The sequence below is a fragment of the Dermacentor silvarum genome, chromosome 10 (assembly GCF_013339745.2).
Source record: "Dermacentor silvarum isolate Dsil-2018 chromosome 10, BIME_Dsil_1.4, whole genome shotgun sequence".
NCBI lineage: Eukaryota > Metazoa > Arthropoda > Arachnida > Ixodida > Ixodidae > Dermacentor > Dermacentor silvarum.
In genome coordinates this window covers 13,958,806-13,975,195 of record NC_051163.1, presented here as the reverse complement: position 1 = coordinate 13,975,195, position 16,390 = coordinate 13,958,806, and the positions used below count along the sequence as shown (strand labels likewise).

The window sequence follows — 16,390 nt, the reverse complement described above, 5'->3', positions numbered from 1 at the left end:
CCAAGGCGTTGGTTTAGCACGGCGATAGAGGCCGGACGTTGCCGAGCGTCCCAGCCAATGGAGCGTCCCAGCCAATATCACGATCTGTCGAGCAAACCAGTATCTCTTCGAAATGCAAGGGATGGAAGCTTCGCTGCGGGCTATGGTGGACCCTCCTGAAAGCTAATGCTTCACCAGTGCATCGAGTCCTTCGTGTGCATTTAATTGTAGACTGATATCTCTTGTCAGCAAGATAAGCGTACTTCGGTCATCGATTGATAGACCCCTGAGGGAAATAAAAAGGCGCACACGAGAAGTTTGTCGAAATGAATTACAGAAGCAGAGCACAGGCACATAGCTGGTATGGCTGGAATACCGTACAACTCTTATCGCTAACGAATTTTTCTGGTAGTACTATTTCAGGTTTCTTGATCGGGAAAAATAGTATTTCTCAAAGGTGCGTGAGGTAAAGTGCTCAGCGATAAGCGGAATGCATGGCAGCCAACGCTTTCTGCGCCACCGCTAAACGCTGGGAAATCACTGAACAGGGGGCGCAATGCAGTCACAATGCGTCACAAAACCCGTCGCTTTCATCGCATACCACAATGCATCAGCTCGTTGTCCCCAGCGCACTCTGGTGGGCGCCGGCAGCCATACGCTCCGAGTATCGCGTTTGAACTGCAGAGCATTTTTCATGGTGTTAGAGATAACGTTGGATGATTCTGAAACCGTCTAAAAACTATAAAGCTCGAACGTGCTATAGGGATCCGCTATGGTAAATATATAAAAGTCCAAAGGAGCTAATAAAGTGGGCTGACATTCACATAAACAAGGATTCGGTTCATTGGTGCATGAACGCGTTCTTATAATCAGTACAGCTGATGTCATATTCGCGCGAAGTCGTACCGCACACAGCGCCGCACGCACGGAATAGAAGGAAATGTTACTACTTATGGCATGAACCGAAAAGAAGCTCCGGCGAAATTGACGGCGTTCACCATCAGCGGTACTACAAGGAATAAAAACAAAGGGGCTCAAAGTGTTGTCGGAGAGTTCCTGCCTGTTCCATCGCTTTCGTCGTTTATCCGGCAAATGTTGCCATGCGCGTCACGTAGGCCGACTGACGCCGCACTGCAAATATAGTGGTATACCCGCTTTGAAGGTTAGTCGGCAAGGTTACAACATTGCTTTTACTTACCGCTTCGGCACTGTCCACTGGGTCTCTTTCAAACGCGTCACATCTCGGCAGAGGCGTCTTGCAGGCAGAACCAAGCCGTGACCTCCAAGCCGCCCCGCCCGTATATAAGCGGCCGCTGTCCGGCCCCGTGCTGTCCCGCTCTCGATAAGTGGGCCTCGGTGCCTGTTTTCCGCGCCACTGCGGCCCGGTCCTCGTGCCGCCCGAGTTTATACAAGCGAGAAAGCACCGCGCTGCTTTCAGCGGGTACCGTTTCGTAGAGTACGGGACGCGGCCGTGGGCTCGTCGATATTCGACCGGCGTCTGGGCCGTAGCCAGGGGTAACCACCTTGACGTCGCGCCTTGGTGGGCGCCGCAAAATGGCAGCCGCCACCGTTCCGTGGACACGATTGGTCGAAAGGGGGGGGGGGGGGGGGGGGCGTTCGACACGCTGGTGGCGGGCCCGTCACCGCCGTGTTTCTCAGCTTCGCGCGGTTCAGGACAGGAGAATGCGCGTGCTGGGGAAAGTTGACCCTACTCTCATACGGGGCCCTACTCTCAACGGTTTTCCCAGGAGAGTTCAGCGGGGTTCGTATACGAACCCCGCTGAACTCGCCTGGGGAGTACGTATACGTACTCCCATGCTGGTGAAAGTTGGCTGTGCCCTTCCAATCTCGTTGGTCGACGTTGATGGAGTCGGCGGTACTAATAGCTAATATCGCGCTGCGGCTGCAGTAATTACTTTTTCCCTTTAGGCGCAATAACTTCTATGAAGGCGCACATTTGCATATTTTATGGCCAACCGGCGCTGTTTACGTTACATACTGGTAGTAGTAGCCACGTGAGATTGGTTGTTTTCGTTAGGTTGGGCACAAACCGTAAATAGCACCTGCAGTGGCCTTTTGTCTGGCTCATACGCGCATAAGAGACGTGGAGCATAATAGGGACTATTAGGAATTACAATTTCTGTACATTTTTGTGTGAAAATAAACATCAGCACCAATATCAATAGCAATATTGAGTACAGATAGCAAGTGTAATGAGGTCTCGCATAGACGAAGTAGTTTACGCGATCGGCACTGGCCAATAGTGATAGCGAATGTGTCGCTAACAAATTAAATGCAGCGGGTTAATGACAAACATATCTCGCGAACAAGAACCATTGTGAATGCGGCACCACCGCTGCGAGATTTATATCATGTGACCCGCATTGAACAGTACTAAACTTCCAGGTATTTTAGTGCATTTTATTGTGAAAATAATGTGCTGGTATAGCCTAGCTGATCAGCCTGGCAAAATAAACAGCACAAACTTTATTGCAAAATAGTCTGACACAACAATAAACGAAAAGTATAACCCACTTCACGGGAAAGCAGGCACGTAGCTCACAAGTCTCTCCGTAATAGCTCACACCCTCGGTCGCCTATAACCTCCCGTCTTGTACGTGCGTGCGTATGTATGTATGTATGTATGTATGTATGTATGTATGTATGTATGTATGTATGTATGTATGTATGTATGTATGTATGTATGTATGTATGTATGTATGTATGTATGTATGTATGTATGTATGTATGTATGTATGTATGTATGTATGTATGTATGTATGTATGTATGTATGTATGTATGTATGTATGTATGTATGTATGTATGTATGTATGTATGTATGTATGTATGTATGCGCGCACGTGAAATTACTTGTGCTTGAGTGCATTGCAGGCGTGCGCATGTGCAGTAAGTCAAGAGAACAACCCCTCTTAGTTTCGAGGTGTTACGCTGCAGGTGTTGAATACATTTAATTCACATCTTAAATGGCAGCGCGAAGAACCTCGCTGGGCGCGTACACACTAGCGGAAAAACGCACGCGGTGCGCCGCCGGCGGCAAAACTCAGCTACGGCAGTCACGTGACAACATAGGCTCCTCCCCCCTTTTGGAACTATCCGTCAGTACAGTGGCTAGAATGGGCCACTGTACCGTCAGCTCCGTCCGGTAGCTGACGCGTGCAGACGACGAGTTTCCGTCTGACACCGGACGCGAGTACGAAACGAGCGGTCGGGCGGGTGCGCATGAAACCAGTTTCCCACGCGCACGTCACGGAAGCAGTCGCTCTCATTGGTCTCCTTCATCCGCGGCACGCGGCAAACCGCAAAAAAAATCGGTCCAGGAACGATCCCTCCCGCTCCAAGAAAACCTGTTTCACGGCTGCTTGCGCGGCCTGCGTCTTGGCGCCGGCGGCGCGCCGCACGCGTTTTGCCGCTAGTGTGTACGCGCCTTTACAGTGTTTTCGTCTACCGCATGTGTTGTCTGTGCTTATGACTGCCTTCACCGTCTTCGTATTACGCCATTGACAGCTCTCAAAGAGGACTTCGTTTTCATCTGCACAGTGATATCTTTGAACAGATTGGGAGTGATCTGGCAGCGCTTTTACGCTTATCTAACATGTCAAATAATAGAATTATCTGATAACAGTAGGCCTATCTGATAACAATAATAACAAGAAAAAGAAGCTCGAAAACCCAGTTTCTGCTACGCTATGCAGTCATAGCTAGGTTCATATTAGCACCGATGACAGTCAACCAGCTTACATTTCCCCGAAATTACAATTCGATGCAAAGAAAAAGAAAAATACAACAGAAAAACAGTCATCCACTCGAAAATAGCCACAAGGCTACTTAAGAAATCCACTAGGTTCTTCAGACGTAAAGCTTCGCAATTGAAGAGAAGTCGTCCTGGTTCAGGCATATAGATCCTAGAGAGGAAACGGTGCACTCCGCGGTGAGTTCAACACGCTTTCACTTCAGAGACGGCTGTCGGCGCTGCGAACGATGTAGGCGCTGTCTTTCCAGTAGTCCTAGGTAGCAGAGAAAATAGCGCCCAATTAACCATCGATAAACACAATGCCGGCGTGCGTAAAAGATACAGAGAACCATTCCTTAATGGGCTTAAGACGGTAGCTATTTTCCCTGTGGAGCAGTTTGAAAAAAGCAGAGTTCTTTGGGGGGGGGTTGAAGTGGCTGTTCGTATTTGAGCCGCATTTCGTAAGAAATAATGCTTGAAAACGTTTCCAAAAAAATTTGACCCTTCATACGAAATACCACGAATGTTGGAGCGATCGGGACCATACATACTTCAGAGGTTGTTAAAAGTGATAGCTGGGTTGCAAAAGCTACCGTGTACCGTGCATTGGGCGCATGTTAAAGCACCCCAGGTGGTCAGAATTAATCCGGAGTCCCCCACTGCAGCGTGCCTCATAATCACATCGTGATTTTGGCACGTAAAACCACACAATATATATTAACTGAAGCACTAAAGTAGCTTGACCGCCAATGTATTCCTTCGCAAAGTTCGGGTGTTATCTCGAAACTGGTGTCATCCTGAGAATTCGGTCCGAACGCCTTGTGAACTCCCCAGCTAAAATTTATAAATTACAATATTGCCGTGAGATAAATAAAAAACTTAACTAGTGAATTATTAGTCAATTATGCATTTTGACTTATCGTCCAAATAATTAGTGAATTTTTGTCAGTTATGCATATTGATTTATCGCGCAAATAATGTTCGCCTGTTTGTGCAATCGAGCTCAAGAGTTAGAATTATGCTATCATAGGGGATATTCAAAAATTGGTTAAATTCTTCGCAGAAACATCCGGCATATCAGACAGTATGTGAAAAAGCATGCCCTAGGCTAGTGGTTTGGCATAACGCAGCTCCAACATTCTAAGCAGTTGAGCTCACAGGATCCGAATGCAAAATATCCTACCTTTTTGTTCACTACCGTATGCGTTCACACTGAGATTACATTTTCGCGAAAGACAGCGTTTCTGTGCCTGCTTTCAGTTCGCGGCTGCAGCACAATTTACTCACGCCCAGAATTTCAATTCGATCTTCACTGTTTCTCTTTCTTAGTTGGACAATCAGTTTATAACGAGGCTGTAACGGCTACCATAACTTCGTGAAAGGTTGCAATCCAGACCTTTCTGGATAGGCCCTAACCTATACAGGCCCTGAACAGATCCTATCTTGGCGTTTGAACAATTTAGCAGCAGAGTTAAAAGGGTGTACTTGGATTGTATGAGCATAACCCAAAATATTCGTTGGTTTAAGTCTCCTAGAAATCCATGGATAACATGTGCCCTTTTACAAAGCAATAATAAATGTGATAACTTTCATAAAAGTTGAAACGCCAGCCGTTTAGTGCAGAGTTAAGGTCCTGGTACACAGCTTATTCTAATACACTTACCAGAATCTTGAAAGAAGCCAAGCGCGCCTACTTCGAGAACATGGTATACCATTAAATCCTTTCTTCATCAGTCTCCGCCAATTCGCACATCGACCAAACTTAATGCAGGAGCAAGGGCAGTTACAGAAGCCACCGATATGGAAAATAATTCGACACTTTCTTCTGTCCTATGCAGGAAGATTAAAAAAAAAAAAAACCGTACACAACACCCAGTGCTCAGGCCAACCCCTGATTCGTTTGACTTGTACCCTGCGACACACAATGAATTACTAGTTTACGAACCATGGGGCCTGGCATTGATGATTGAAGCCTTTTTAAAATCAAATTAATAACATCTCATATTACCGATGCACTCACGAACGGAATGTTCAATTTACAGCTCTTTAAACGTATTATCGTTACGTTGCATGCTTCAGCAGAAATTGACTTTACTGATGTACGTGCCGTATACTCAACCATGAGGTGTTTTTATATAAATTAATATTTTGACACTTACACCCCCCCCCCCCGCCCTTCCTCTTCATAAGATACAAGATTTTCATCCAAAAGCAATTTCTAATTTCCTCGAATGAACACTAATTATGTAATATTTATGGCTCTATTTATGGGTATTAAACACTGGAATTAATTAGTCTCATATTAAAGCCTGTCGCACAACACTAACATTCAAGAAGGATGTCAAGAAATATTTGATAACCTCACTAATAGCTACAAGTGCACTACTTTGAACGTATATTACAACCATATTTATCTTACTTTCAATATTCATGCGTATGCAACTGTTTTTCTTGTTATACTCTGATTAAATTGTTTCCTTGTCTTTCGTCTTTATATTTAGAAATTTTCGTTCTTGTTTGTGTAGTATATATTACGTTTGCTGGTATTTCTCTCCAACTTTATATTGCAGACATGCATGGTTCTTAAATAATTGCTATGTTAACCTTGCTTACTTCGTTGTCATTGTTGCCAATAATGTGTTAATTACTATATTGTTAATTACTCTAAGGGTCCGTGACAGTTTTGTAACTGCGAGACCTCTTTCTGTACAAATGCTGAATAAATAAACGAAAAAACAAAAAAGAAAAGAATACATTGAAAGCATAATGAGAAATAACAAAAGCGCTTCAATACCCCATCGAGGTAATTAGCATAAAACAATGAATATGACTCTCTGCTGCAGCGCATCACAGTTCACTTCGGTGTTTAGTGAAAACGGCAGTGTAATAGGTTAAACAGGCAAATAATACAGCGAAATGCTCGGAGCGTAATGAGGAATGCATGTGACCACCTGGTTGGACGATGGCTTGTCAATATACCGGACGTTGCCGTGGGCGTAGTGCGAAATCATTTCCTGCGAAAATAGGAGGACAAAACTAAGTGAACGTATCAAAGTAACACCCCCCCCCCCCCCCCCCCCCCCTCCCGGAGTACTGCTGTGAGTAGTGCAGTACTCACGCTGCACCATGCGAAATTTCATCGCGATCGATCTTAACGTATAACACCCATCTATATTTGGCCCCTTTATTTACGAAACATCGGGTACCTTGCGATGAGCGCTGGATCGGTTAGGCGCCGTTCCGTGCACGAGCCTCGGGTGGATGAAGACTGCGTCACCGGGCTGCGCGTCCACGGCCACAGCACCGACGTCCTCGAACATGGGGTCGATTATGACACCCTGCGTTCGCGTCAAGATGTGTTGTTGGCACAACAGTGATGATGACAATCTTTAACAGTACCTTCTTTAAAACAGAGCAGTGACAAAGAGTCACCTATCCTGCTTGAGCGAATCAGTTTTTCTTAGACCTATTGTAATCGAGAATTTTGTATGTATTTACATTATTTCTCTTCATTAAAACCAATATTTTTATATTGTAAAGTTACCTATGCCTGTAACGACACCCGGATGCTTATCTTGCCTGGCTTTTTTTTTTCTGCTTATACTCTAAGGCTCTTGCTTAGCTCACGGATGGATCGATGGATGCATGCTATAAGCGTCCACCCCCCCCTTACCAAGAAAAAAAAAAAAAGAAACCCCAAAGAATTGCCAGCATCAAACTTTTTAAACCACTCTTTGAAACTTCGTTTTTTTACGCCTCTGTTTGTCGTTTCTCTAATTTTCTTCCACCAATCTTCCAATCGTGTCTTACTAATCTCTATTGCACACATGTTTACTTTGCCCCTGCTATCGCTGAGCCCAAGGGTAGACTAAACCGACCGCTGGGCAGGTGTCTTCACATTATAATAAAACATGTTCTATCGGTTCCCTAGCTTTACCGCAGCAATTACATGCTTCTTCTTCCTTGTACCTCGCTTTATAAGTACGCGTTTTAAGGCATCCTGATCTCGCTTCGAAAAGTAAAGAGCTTCCCTTTGAGTTATCATAAATTGTCATAATGCGGCGGCCGCATTTCGATGAAGGCGAAATGCAGAAACGGCCGTGTAAGTGCTTTGGATGCTCGTTAAATAACCCTAGGTGGGCGTCACAATCAAATCATGCCTTGGCACGTAAAACCCTAGGATTAAAGTTTTTCAATTGTTTACATTGTTCTTTTCTGAATAGGTTGGCCGATTCCCGCGGAAGTGATGGCGTGGCGGCTTTTGTACGAATGACGAAGAGAATAGAAAATGGAGTAAACTTTTACAAAGCACGGCCACAGGGGCCATCTGCTGTAGTGATCTCCCGCTCTCAATTCTATACTTTTCTTATTAGCCGTCGCTCCGAGTGGGTGATCACGGCACGATGGCTCACGCATTGTGGATTTGGGGCAGAATCCTGGTTGGAGGATAGAATAGAGAGAAAAAATTTATTTGTTGCGATGCTTCGTCCGCACCGCCTTTCTAATACACCCTGTGATCACGAAGATGTCGGTGGTGAAGTGCGTTTCCGTCAACTACTTCAGAAAAAAGAAATTTGGGGTAGCTTGCACTAGTGGCGCAAGGCTAAAGACAGCGGAGCTGATCGGTTCCTAGCTGGTCATGGCTATACGAAGTGTATAAGCATTTCCGCGTGGTCCGTGGCATCGGGGAACGTCTCGCGAAGTACTTGCAGTCCGAGCACACGTGGGGAAGTGGGGCGAAAGCTATGCAGTGTACGGGCGGCGCCCAGCAGACGAAACGCCGGGATGACGTCACGGCGTATGCGCAGTAGCGCGCAGCTGGTGGGAGCTCGGCCGAGTCGCCGCCAGAGGCGCCTGCTGCAGTCACGGACATCGCGAGCGTTCGGCGCTAATGTGGGGAAACAGAGAAGCGCGGATGGCGTCGGCAGCACCTCTGCGCGTTGCCTCGTTGGTGCTGCTACAATTTGTTTCTCTCTCTCGCTCTCATTTTCTCTTTCTCTCTCCCCAGCATAGCGCGCGACGCTCCGCGAGGTGGTTGCTAGGCAACGCAGTGGCAGGCAGCTGCGGCGTCGCTGGTTGCCATGGCTACGGCGCGGCTGGCTTTTCGTGAAACGCCCTCGTTTTGCGGCTGGCTTAAACAGCTTCGCTGTTAAAACGGGACGGTGGTAAACATGACGATGATCCCTATGAGATACGATGTGGAGCTCGGAAGGAAGTGCCTTCTAAACAGCCATCGTTTTGCAAAAGCAAGGAAGATAGCCAGTGAGAGATATACGCACGTCCTCGACGCTGTGCTGCAGGGCGGGACCCTTGTGAGAACCGGGTACGACGAATAGGGAGTTGACGCCGGGGCAGTCGATGGCTGTCCACACCGAGACCAGGCGCTCCTCGTCTTCCGAGAACGGCAGAAAGTTGGCGTTCTGGTGCAGCGCCAGTTGACCGGCGCCGCTTGCTGTGGCGAGCACATATATAATAGGTGTGAGCACCTCGTGCCGAAACGCATACAATATACAGGGACAATCTATAAATACGTGGGAAACGTATGGGAATGTTCTTGTCATTATCTCGACGACCACCACCAGGGGGGCTCTTCTGTAAGAGTCCACCTAGTGGACTGTCCATTGCGGCTGTCGCTGATTGGCTGCAGCTGTACGAGCGAGAAGGAGACTGGCTGGGGGCACCTGTCTCCTCCTCTCTCGTGCAGCTCCAGGCAATCAGCAGCGGCAGAAATGGACAGTCCACTAGATGGACCCTTAGAGATTACCTCCCCAGATCGGGTGATAAGTTGGATTTGTTCTGGGTGTGAAAGATGAAACGACTGTAAACGAGCATTGGAGTGTGGACAGCGATCGAGGTTAAGCATGCGCACACATTCAAAAACGAGTCAATGAGTTTTGCAATGCTTGTGACCAAATGGAAGGCAAATTCATGAAGAACTGGTCCGCATCTTCTTTTGAAGTGGTTAAAGAATGCCAGCGTAAAGCGTCCCTTAGTATACGTATGTATGTTGTAGTATGTTGTAAGAAACTTGTGGTAAACAGGGGCAGAGGGGCGCTGCCGATAAAAAAGGGGAGAACTTCATATTTTGTCGCGGCTCTCGGAGCCCATGTTGTCTCGACGTTTTGGTGACGCAATCAGCGATTAGCTGGCGCTGGCGGCCTAGTCATTCCTCACATTTCTTAGTTTTTACCTCTGCCGCAGGAGCCGCTTAGCTGTAACGTCCAAAGAAATCCGGCCAGTGGCCACCGTGTTTATCTGCGAATGGGCGCAAAATATGGCGGTGATTTCAGGTAGTTGAAGGAAAGAGACGGTGGTCTTTCGAGCAAAAATTGTTGACTTCTGTGCCACAGGTAGGTGAATAACATTTGGAACAAGTGTTCAAGAGAGCATTATTCAGCGAATAAGCGGGCTTAGTTACCATGTTCCAGAAAGTGCTGCAGATTCTATGCGCTGACCAATTGTGACAGCGACTAACAATTCATATACAAACGAAAAGCTTTTTTAATTTTTTTTATTACTGGCTGCTGCTAAACGCTGTATAGCGTGTTGGCTCTGTAGCCATGCGGAATTGAAAGTGTCGATTCTGTCGACTACGCGTGTTGTATTATGCATCTAAGTATGCCAGAACCTCAGGCGTTTCAGATAACTGTCCTCTTTTAATGTTCCATGATGGTTCTATAGGTTCTAAGGTTCTATAGCGCCATCAAATCAAAACATAGCTCAATACAATCGCCTCCTGCTGGCGCTCTTTTGTGTTCCCACCTGGGGTGCCATTTTTAAAAATTAAATGTATGTAAAGACATTTTGGCCCTTCGTAGAGGCGCCGGCTACTCATCTGCTTCGATGTGAAATAAACAGAGAAACACCCTGGGAAGGACAAAGCCATAGCGATACAACAGCACTGAAGGACGAGTTACAACGAGTATATATTTCACAAATCGCCACACATAAGCTACAAGTTCACAAAACAAGTTCACAAGCTAGAACACAAGTACATTGCAATCCGCGTGGGAAAAAAAAAACAAACAAAACATGTAGATGTGAACATATACATTTCACTGCAGAGAAAATTGCGTAACGTTCGGCAGTGGTTGATTGAGTACTGTGAGACAATTTGACCCATGTGAATGTGGTGCTGGTGCTCTGTGTAAATATGTGACAGTATCAGATATTTCGATTCTATTACCGGCAGCTTAAACTTACATGCAAATCCTGGTATTGAAGGGTACATATTTGGAACGTGGAGAAGCCAAGGAGTACCCGATACGTCATATTGACAATACTGTTCTTCCGGTAGGAGGTTTCGGCATTGTTCTGTAATTTCGCATGCATTTCACCTATCTCGGCTGTTAAGCTCTTGGTAAATAGAATGGTTGGAATGTTGAGTGCTTAAACAAAACTAGTGACGGCACGCCTCCGCAAACATCAGTGCCTGGAAAAGAGGGCTGGCGAGACTCGGCAATAACTAAAGAACTGACGGATGCCTGAAGAACGCCTAAACATACACGGATGCCTCTGGCTAAGAGTCGCAGGAGGATTTCATCTGAACTGCGTGACCGGTCATGAAGGGCTGGAGCCGAGTATGCAATCTTTTGCCCGATGAGTGTACACGTATGAATGTTGATGTCGTGCCTCCCGATCTGATGCCTGCGAATCTACGGAGGATGTTAAGAAGGCAAATGACTTGTTCTTCCATCGTTTGAATACCAAGTCTCTCCGCTGGCATCGACGCACCCTCTTCCCACCCGAGCGCTAACTATCAATTTCTGCAATCTAGACGGAGGTGGAAGAGGAGACCAGCCTTTCTCACCTGGTGGTACGCTGACGTACATGGCGCCGAGGGAGAGGACCTTGGCGCCGCAGAACTGTTCCACCCAGTCCAGAACCTGCGTATCCATAAAAAGAGGGAGGCCAAAGGGATCGACATTAGCTCCGAGAAACTCCTTTTCTCGAGGGTAAAAAGCAAAATTTTAATATCATTGCAGGCTTGGATACCTCTTAAAGCATAAACCTTATTTGAGCAAGAAGCCGAGCGACACGACAAGGATAGCTGTGGTTGCTTGCTGGTGAAACTAATATGCGAGCGACGGCTGCCGGCGATGCGACGAGGAGGCAGCGCGATGTGGTTTTTGGTGCTGTGCATCGGCGCTTTTTGTGAGTAAACTTCTCTCTTAACGGTGGGCTTGCACTATCCGCTCCAATTCGCCCGCGAGTACGTGAAATACTACCGACAGATATTGTTCGACGTTTTTCTTGCGGCCATGTCTCAAACGGCGCGGTATACCAGGGACCGGCACACTTCTCTTTGTGTTCGTGTTGAGCGCTGTTTAAGCATGCTCTAATACTGTGGAGGAGAGGCGACGCCCAGGGGCTGCGGTATTTACACTCGGGTTAGTAGCCTCGACTGTTTGGCGATAGCCGAGAGCCGTACACACCGCGCAACGGTCCTCGGTGGAATTAATTCATGGGACACGACGATCTCGTCCTAACGATGTGCGTGCCATACATCGTGGGCTTTCCAATTCCCGAACAAGGGGCTTTTCGGTCGGTCTGACGGGCTTTCCGCAGTCAGGGCAGGGGCGACAACGCCGCTCGTTGCTGGACCGTTCTGTAGCCACATTTTCCTTATAGTGCGGCTGATCTTTCCGACAGTTCTTCCTCGTCTTTATGGTGCTAGCTGTGAGTACGGCGCGAAAGCGCCATTTTTTTATTGCGATAGCAATTACATGGACACTCCTAGCGGATTTCTGCCGTCAGCGTCGCCGTCGGGTTCCGTATAAAGTTCAAGTGCGATAAAATCGGCACCGCGCGCCGATGTATGCTGTTTTTGCGACTGACGCGCGCTTTCACGGAGAGCGAATGCACGGCGGAGAGCAAACGCGACGTCTTCCGTCGTGCGAAAGGCCGTGGGGGGATGGGAGAGAGGGAGGGAGGGAAGGTGACGTTTAGCTGCGGCACCAAATGCGTATCTTGCGACTGGGCGCAAGGGGAGCTGGTTACTTAATGTCTCACGCGAAAGGAGGAAAGCGGGAAGGCAGCGCGGGAGGGAAGCGGTGCGGCTTCTACTCTGCCAGCACCTGCGTACGTGTACTTTGCGCGGCTCCGGGCTGTCGCGCGCACCGTATCTTGAAAGCGATCTCCACACGGCTCGTACCTTTGCATTGAAGTGATAGACCGCACGAACCTTCGCTCGCTGCGACGGCTGCGCTTGCTGCCAGCGTTTTGACAGTGGTTGTATGAGTCTGATCTATTCATGTTTGCTTGTGCGCGCTGACACCACGCTTGTTAATTCAGTTAGTAAGCGAATGTGCCCAAGTTTATGCAACTCATAAAACTACTATCCCTACTCCGAATAGCTCTCTACTAATTTGCTTCGCCTTTCGGGCGAAACCGCAACTTTTTTTTTGTATATATATGTCGTATTAGACGTGTGTAATGACTGTATAAGTAGCTGTTTTTTACCCGCCGTGGCTGCTGAGTGACAGGGGAACAGCGCGAAAAGACGAAGGACGAGAAGGGAACACACACTAGCGCTGGTGTGTGTTCCCCTTCTCGTCGTTCGTCTTTTCGCGCTGTTCCTCTGTCGAGTTTGTACCGACTAGGTCAAGCCTCCACCCTGCTGAGTGACTTTGCCGTTGCGCTGCTAAGCACGAGGCCGCGGGATCAAATCCCGGCCATGGCGCAGCCACATTTCGATGGGGGCGAAACGCAAAATAGCGCCTGTGTACCGGGCATTGGGTGTACATTAAAGAACCCCAGGTGGTTAAAATTAATGCGGAGTCCCCCCCTCTACGGCGTGCCTTATAACCAGATCGTAGTTTTGAACGCGAGGACACGGGATCGTTTCCAATTTATGGAGACCGGCTTTCAGTGCATTGTTCTGAAAATCATCGATTAGTAGCGTTTGGAGGCTGATTTGACACTAATAAATAACGCGAAATTTTTTCCTGATGTCGATTTAGCTTCAAAAAGGTTGAAGTAAGAAGAAACATGGACAGAAGAGACAAGTTTAGGCATTTCCTTGTATTCTTCTCACGCACTCATACTATTAAAAATCATTTACCATGGTATACCAACAGGCCCAGATTGCTGCGGTTGTGAACACAAGGGCGCTCGATGCCAGAAAGACGAATTTTATCCATATCCGTCTACGCTTAGGCGTTATATTTTCTGCTCGCGCTGACATTAGCGCTAGGTTTCTGTGTGGTACTTAACGTATAAAGCGTGTGGTGTATATTCGGTGGTGGTCCCGTGCTTGATGCCAGGAACCATCGTTCATCATCATTTGAACTTCATGTGCGTTTCATTGAGTATACAACGTTCGGGTAATTCAAGTGGCTACATGGCAGATGTTTATTTCACTAACTTTTCTTGAGTACGATGGACTCTCTGAAATTGGCCACTGGTCGCATGACGTCAGCTCTAGCTACCGCAGACCTACACAATTTTAGTGAGAATGGGTAATGTTGAATTCCACAAGTAGGTCCTGATCAAGCTTTCTCGCTTCGCAGCGAAGAATCCGTGGTTCGACGGGTAGATCTGGAATGGGTTCGCGTGCTCTACTGGTCGTTTCGGATCAATTGGCTTCACAGTAGAGCGTTCTCACTTGCTGAGACGTCGGGGCACAGATTCGACCGGAACTGCAAGGGCGTGTCGGGAAGGGCAGGAGGAGTTTAGTTTTGGCGGCAGCGGTGGGCTGTGAGCGGCAGTTTTCCAAACATCTCCGTGCCACATCGCCATGATGCGCATTCAGCGTCACCTCCATGGCACACCGTTCATACGGATTCTTGCGAATTTCGCTCACACGCATTCAAAACACACGCTCGGGGACAGCGACTTCGCTAACCATGGGAACGGAACGAGCTCGAAATGCAAAAACGCCCGTGTACTTGCGTTGTAGTGCACGTTAAAGAACCCCAGGTGGTCAAAATTAATCCGGAGCCCTCCACTACGGCGTGCCTCATAATCAGAACTGGTTTTGGCACGTAAAACCCCAGAAAGAAGAAGAAGGAACGAGCTAAAGCGAGACCCCATTTCCGGAACCGATTGCGCGCGTGATGGCTTTCTCTGTGTTCCGGCGCAGCGTAGTTTGTTTTATCCCTTGCAGATTCGACTTTGAAAAATCCGAGCGCCCCCTCGAGGATTCGGGCAACCACTCCAGACCTACCCGTGGAATTCACCATAAGGTTTGTGTTCCTTTTTTCGTAGACAATCTGCTCTGGGGTGTGAGTTGCGACCCGGTTCGTCGTTACGGGCGGCCAGACGACCCAACGCCCAGTTATACACTTCCGGCTCCCTTTCTCGCGTCATTGTGCCGAAGACGGAGTGTCAGTCATCGGGGGCAGACCTGTTCCAGACGCGTGCGCACACGGAAGCGTATACTGCGCATGCCCTTTCCGAGTTTCCGTCCTTTATCTATGGTGGCGCTACTTCAGCCGAGTGGAACGCCCACAGACGGCAGGCAACCGGAAGCAGACGAATCCAGTGACGTCGTTTTCTCTGGCTGCTATAGCGTCTCTGGAAAGAAAAGAAAATCGCGGCTGCGCGCTGTGACCTATTTCTCGGTTTGCAGTAGTGCCAGAGCAAGAAAAGAGTAAAGTGCATGCATGGGCTGGTGAGAGTCTTTGCCGATGTCAAAGACCTTTGCAGACGCTCGTGCCGGAAACCACTGTTTGTCTGTCACAGGAACGACGATGAATAATAATAATCGTATTCGTCGCAGCTTCTTTCGGGTATCGACGTTGACGACCAAATAAACGTCATCGGCTGGACGGCAGAACAATAGGTGGTGCCCACATCGCACCCTGCTATATCGATGGTTCTCCCAGAGTAATGGAAAACAACCTCTTTTTGTCTTTCTTTTGGTGTATACTACGGGCGCTGGAATCATTGGTGACGTCATGGCGGCCATGTTTTTGGACAACACGTCTGGCATGGTGTCACTAGACGCCTCCAATATATTATCACGCGTTTCCGGCACCTAGCCGCCGTATATTACTGCCATATCCTGCAAATGCCAGCGAGCATATTGGGGATCGCTCGTAGCCGGCGCGAGCTTTCACGGAGAAAAGTAGATGCACCGGAACATACTTTTGTATTGATTATGGCTTGTGAACACGACGTTCACCTCTCTGACGGTGATCGTAGTTAGCATACAGATCGGTGACCTTCGAGGCCTTGTTTCTGTCAGTCGGTGGTAACGCTGCGTTTTAATCTTCCTCGGCATCTTGGAGCCTTTGGGCCACGCTGCACGCAGTACGTTAAAAAAAAATGAGCGCAGCTTGCACTAGTGGAGCAACGCTGGAGCAAACAGCGGAGCTTGTGATTGACCAAGCTACAGCCAGGGTCGCTATCCCGACGAAGCTGGATACTCAAACGCAGACTCTCGAGTTCTCGTTCTCGTCGGGATCTTCGACTCGACGACGCCTCTTCTCGACTGCAGCTTCGGCACGGTATTCTGGATCAGCTCGCCGCTGACGCGCTGATTCTTGCTTGGCCGCACGACGCGCTTCAAGACGCGGCCTGGGGAAGCGTTTACATGTTCTAGGCGAAGCGAGGCACATGTAGTTGCTAGGCGACGCGAAGTGACGTCATGACTAGACGGAGCAGGTGCGCGGTCGTAACAGCTCGGCGCGGCGGTACGGAGCGGCGGCGAGGCG

General features: G+C 48.2%; 2 protein-coding genes across 5 annotated transcripts in view; both read right to left on the bottom strand.

Moving 5' to 3' along the window:
- LOC119465972 (trichohyalin-like) overlaps positions 1–1,459 on the bottom strand; it is a 50,575-nt gene extending 49,116 nt beyond the window's left edge. Inside the window, exon 1 of the mRNA XM_049657140.1 lies at positions 1,178–1,459. The gene's annotated coding sequence lies outside the window, so the exon portion shown is untranslated. The remainder of the gene's footprint in view (positions 1–1,177) is intronic.
- A 927-nt stretch (positions 1,460–2,386) lies between these two features.
- LOC119466002 (phytanoyl-CoA dioxygenase, peroxisomal-like) overlaps positions 2,387–16,390 on the bottom strand; it is a 73,008-nt gene continuing 59,004 nt past the window's right edge. For 3 of the 4 annotated variants that reach the window (XM_049657091.1, XM_049657089.1, XM_037726484.2), the window contains exons 4-8: positions 11,542–11,617; positions 9,011–9,183; positions 6,938–7,069; positions 6,683–6,745; positions 2,387–4,005 (exon numbers count right to left, since the gene is read on the bottom strand). In XM_049657091.1, coding sequence (XP_049513048.1) covers positions 3,952–4,005; positions 6,683–6,745; positions 6,938–7,069; positions 9,011–9,183; positions 11,542–11,617 — 498 coding nt within the window. In that variant the 3' untranslated portion in view covers positions 2,387–3,951. The remainder of the gene's footprint in view (positions 4,006–6,682; positions 6,746–6,937; positions 7,070–9,010; positions 9,184–11,541; positions 11,618–16,390) is intronic. The other variant, XM_049657090.1, reaches the window with a different exon arrangement.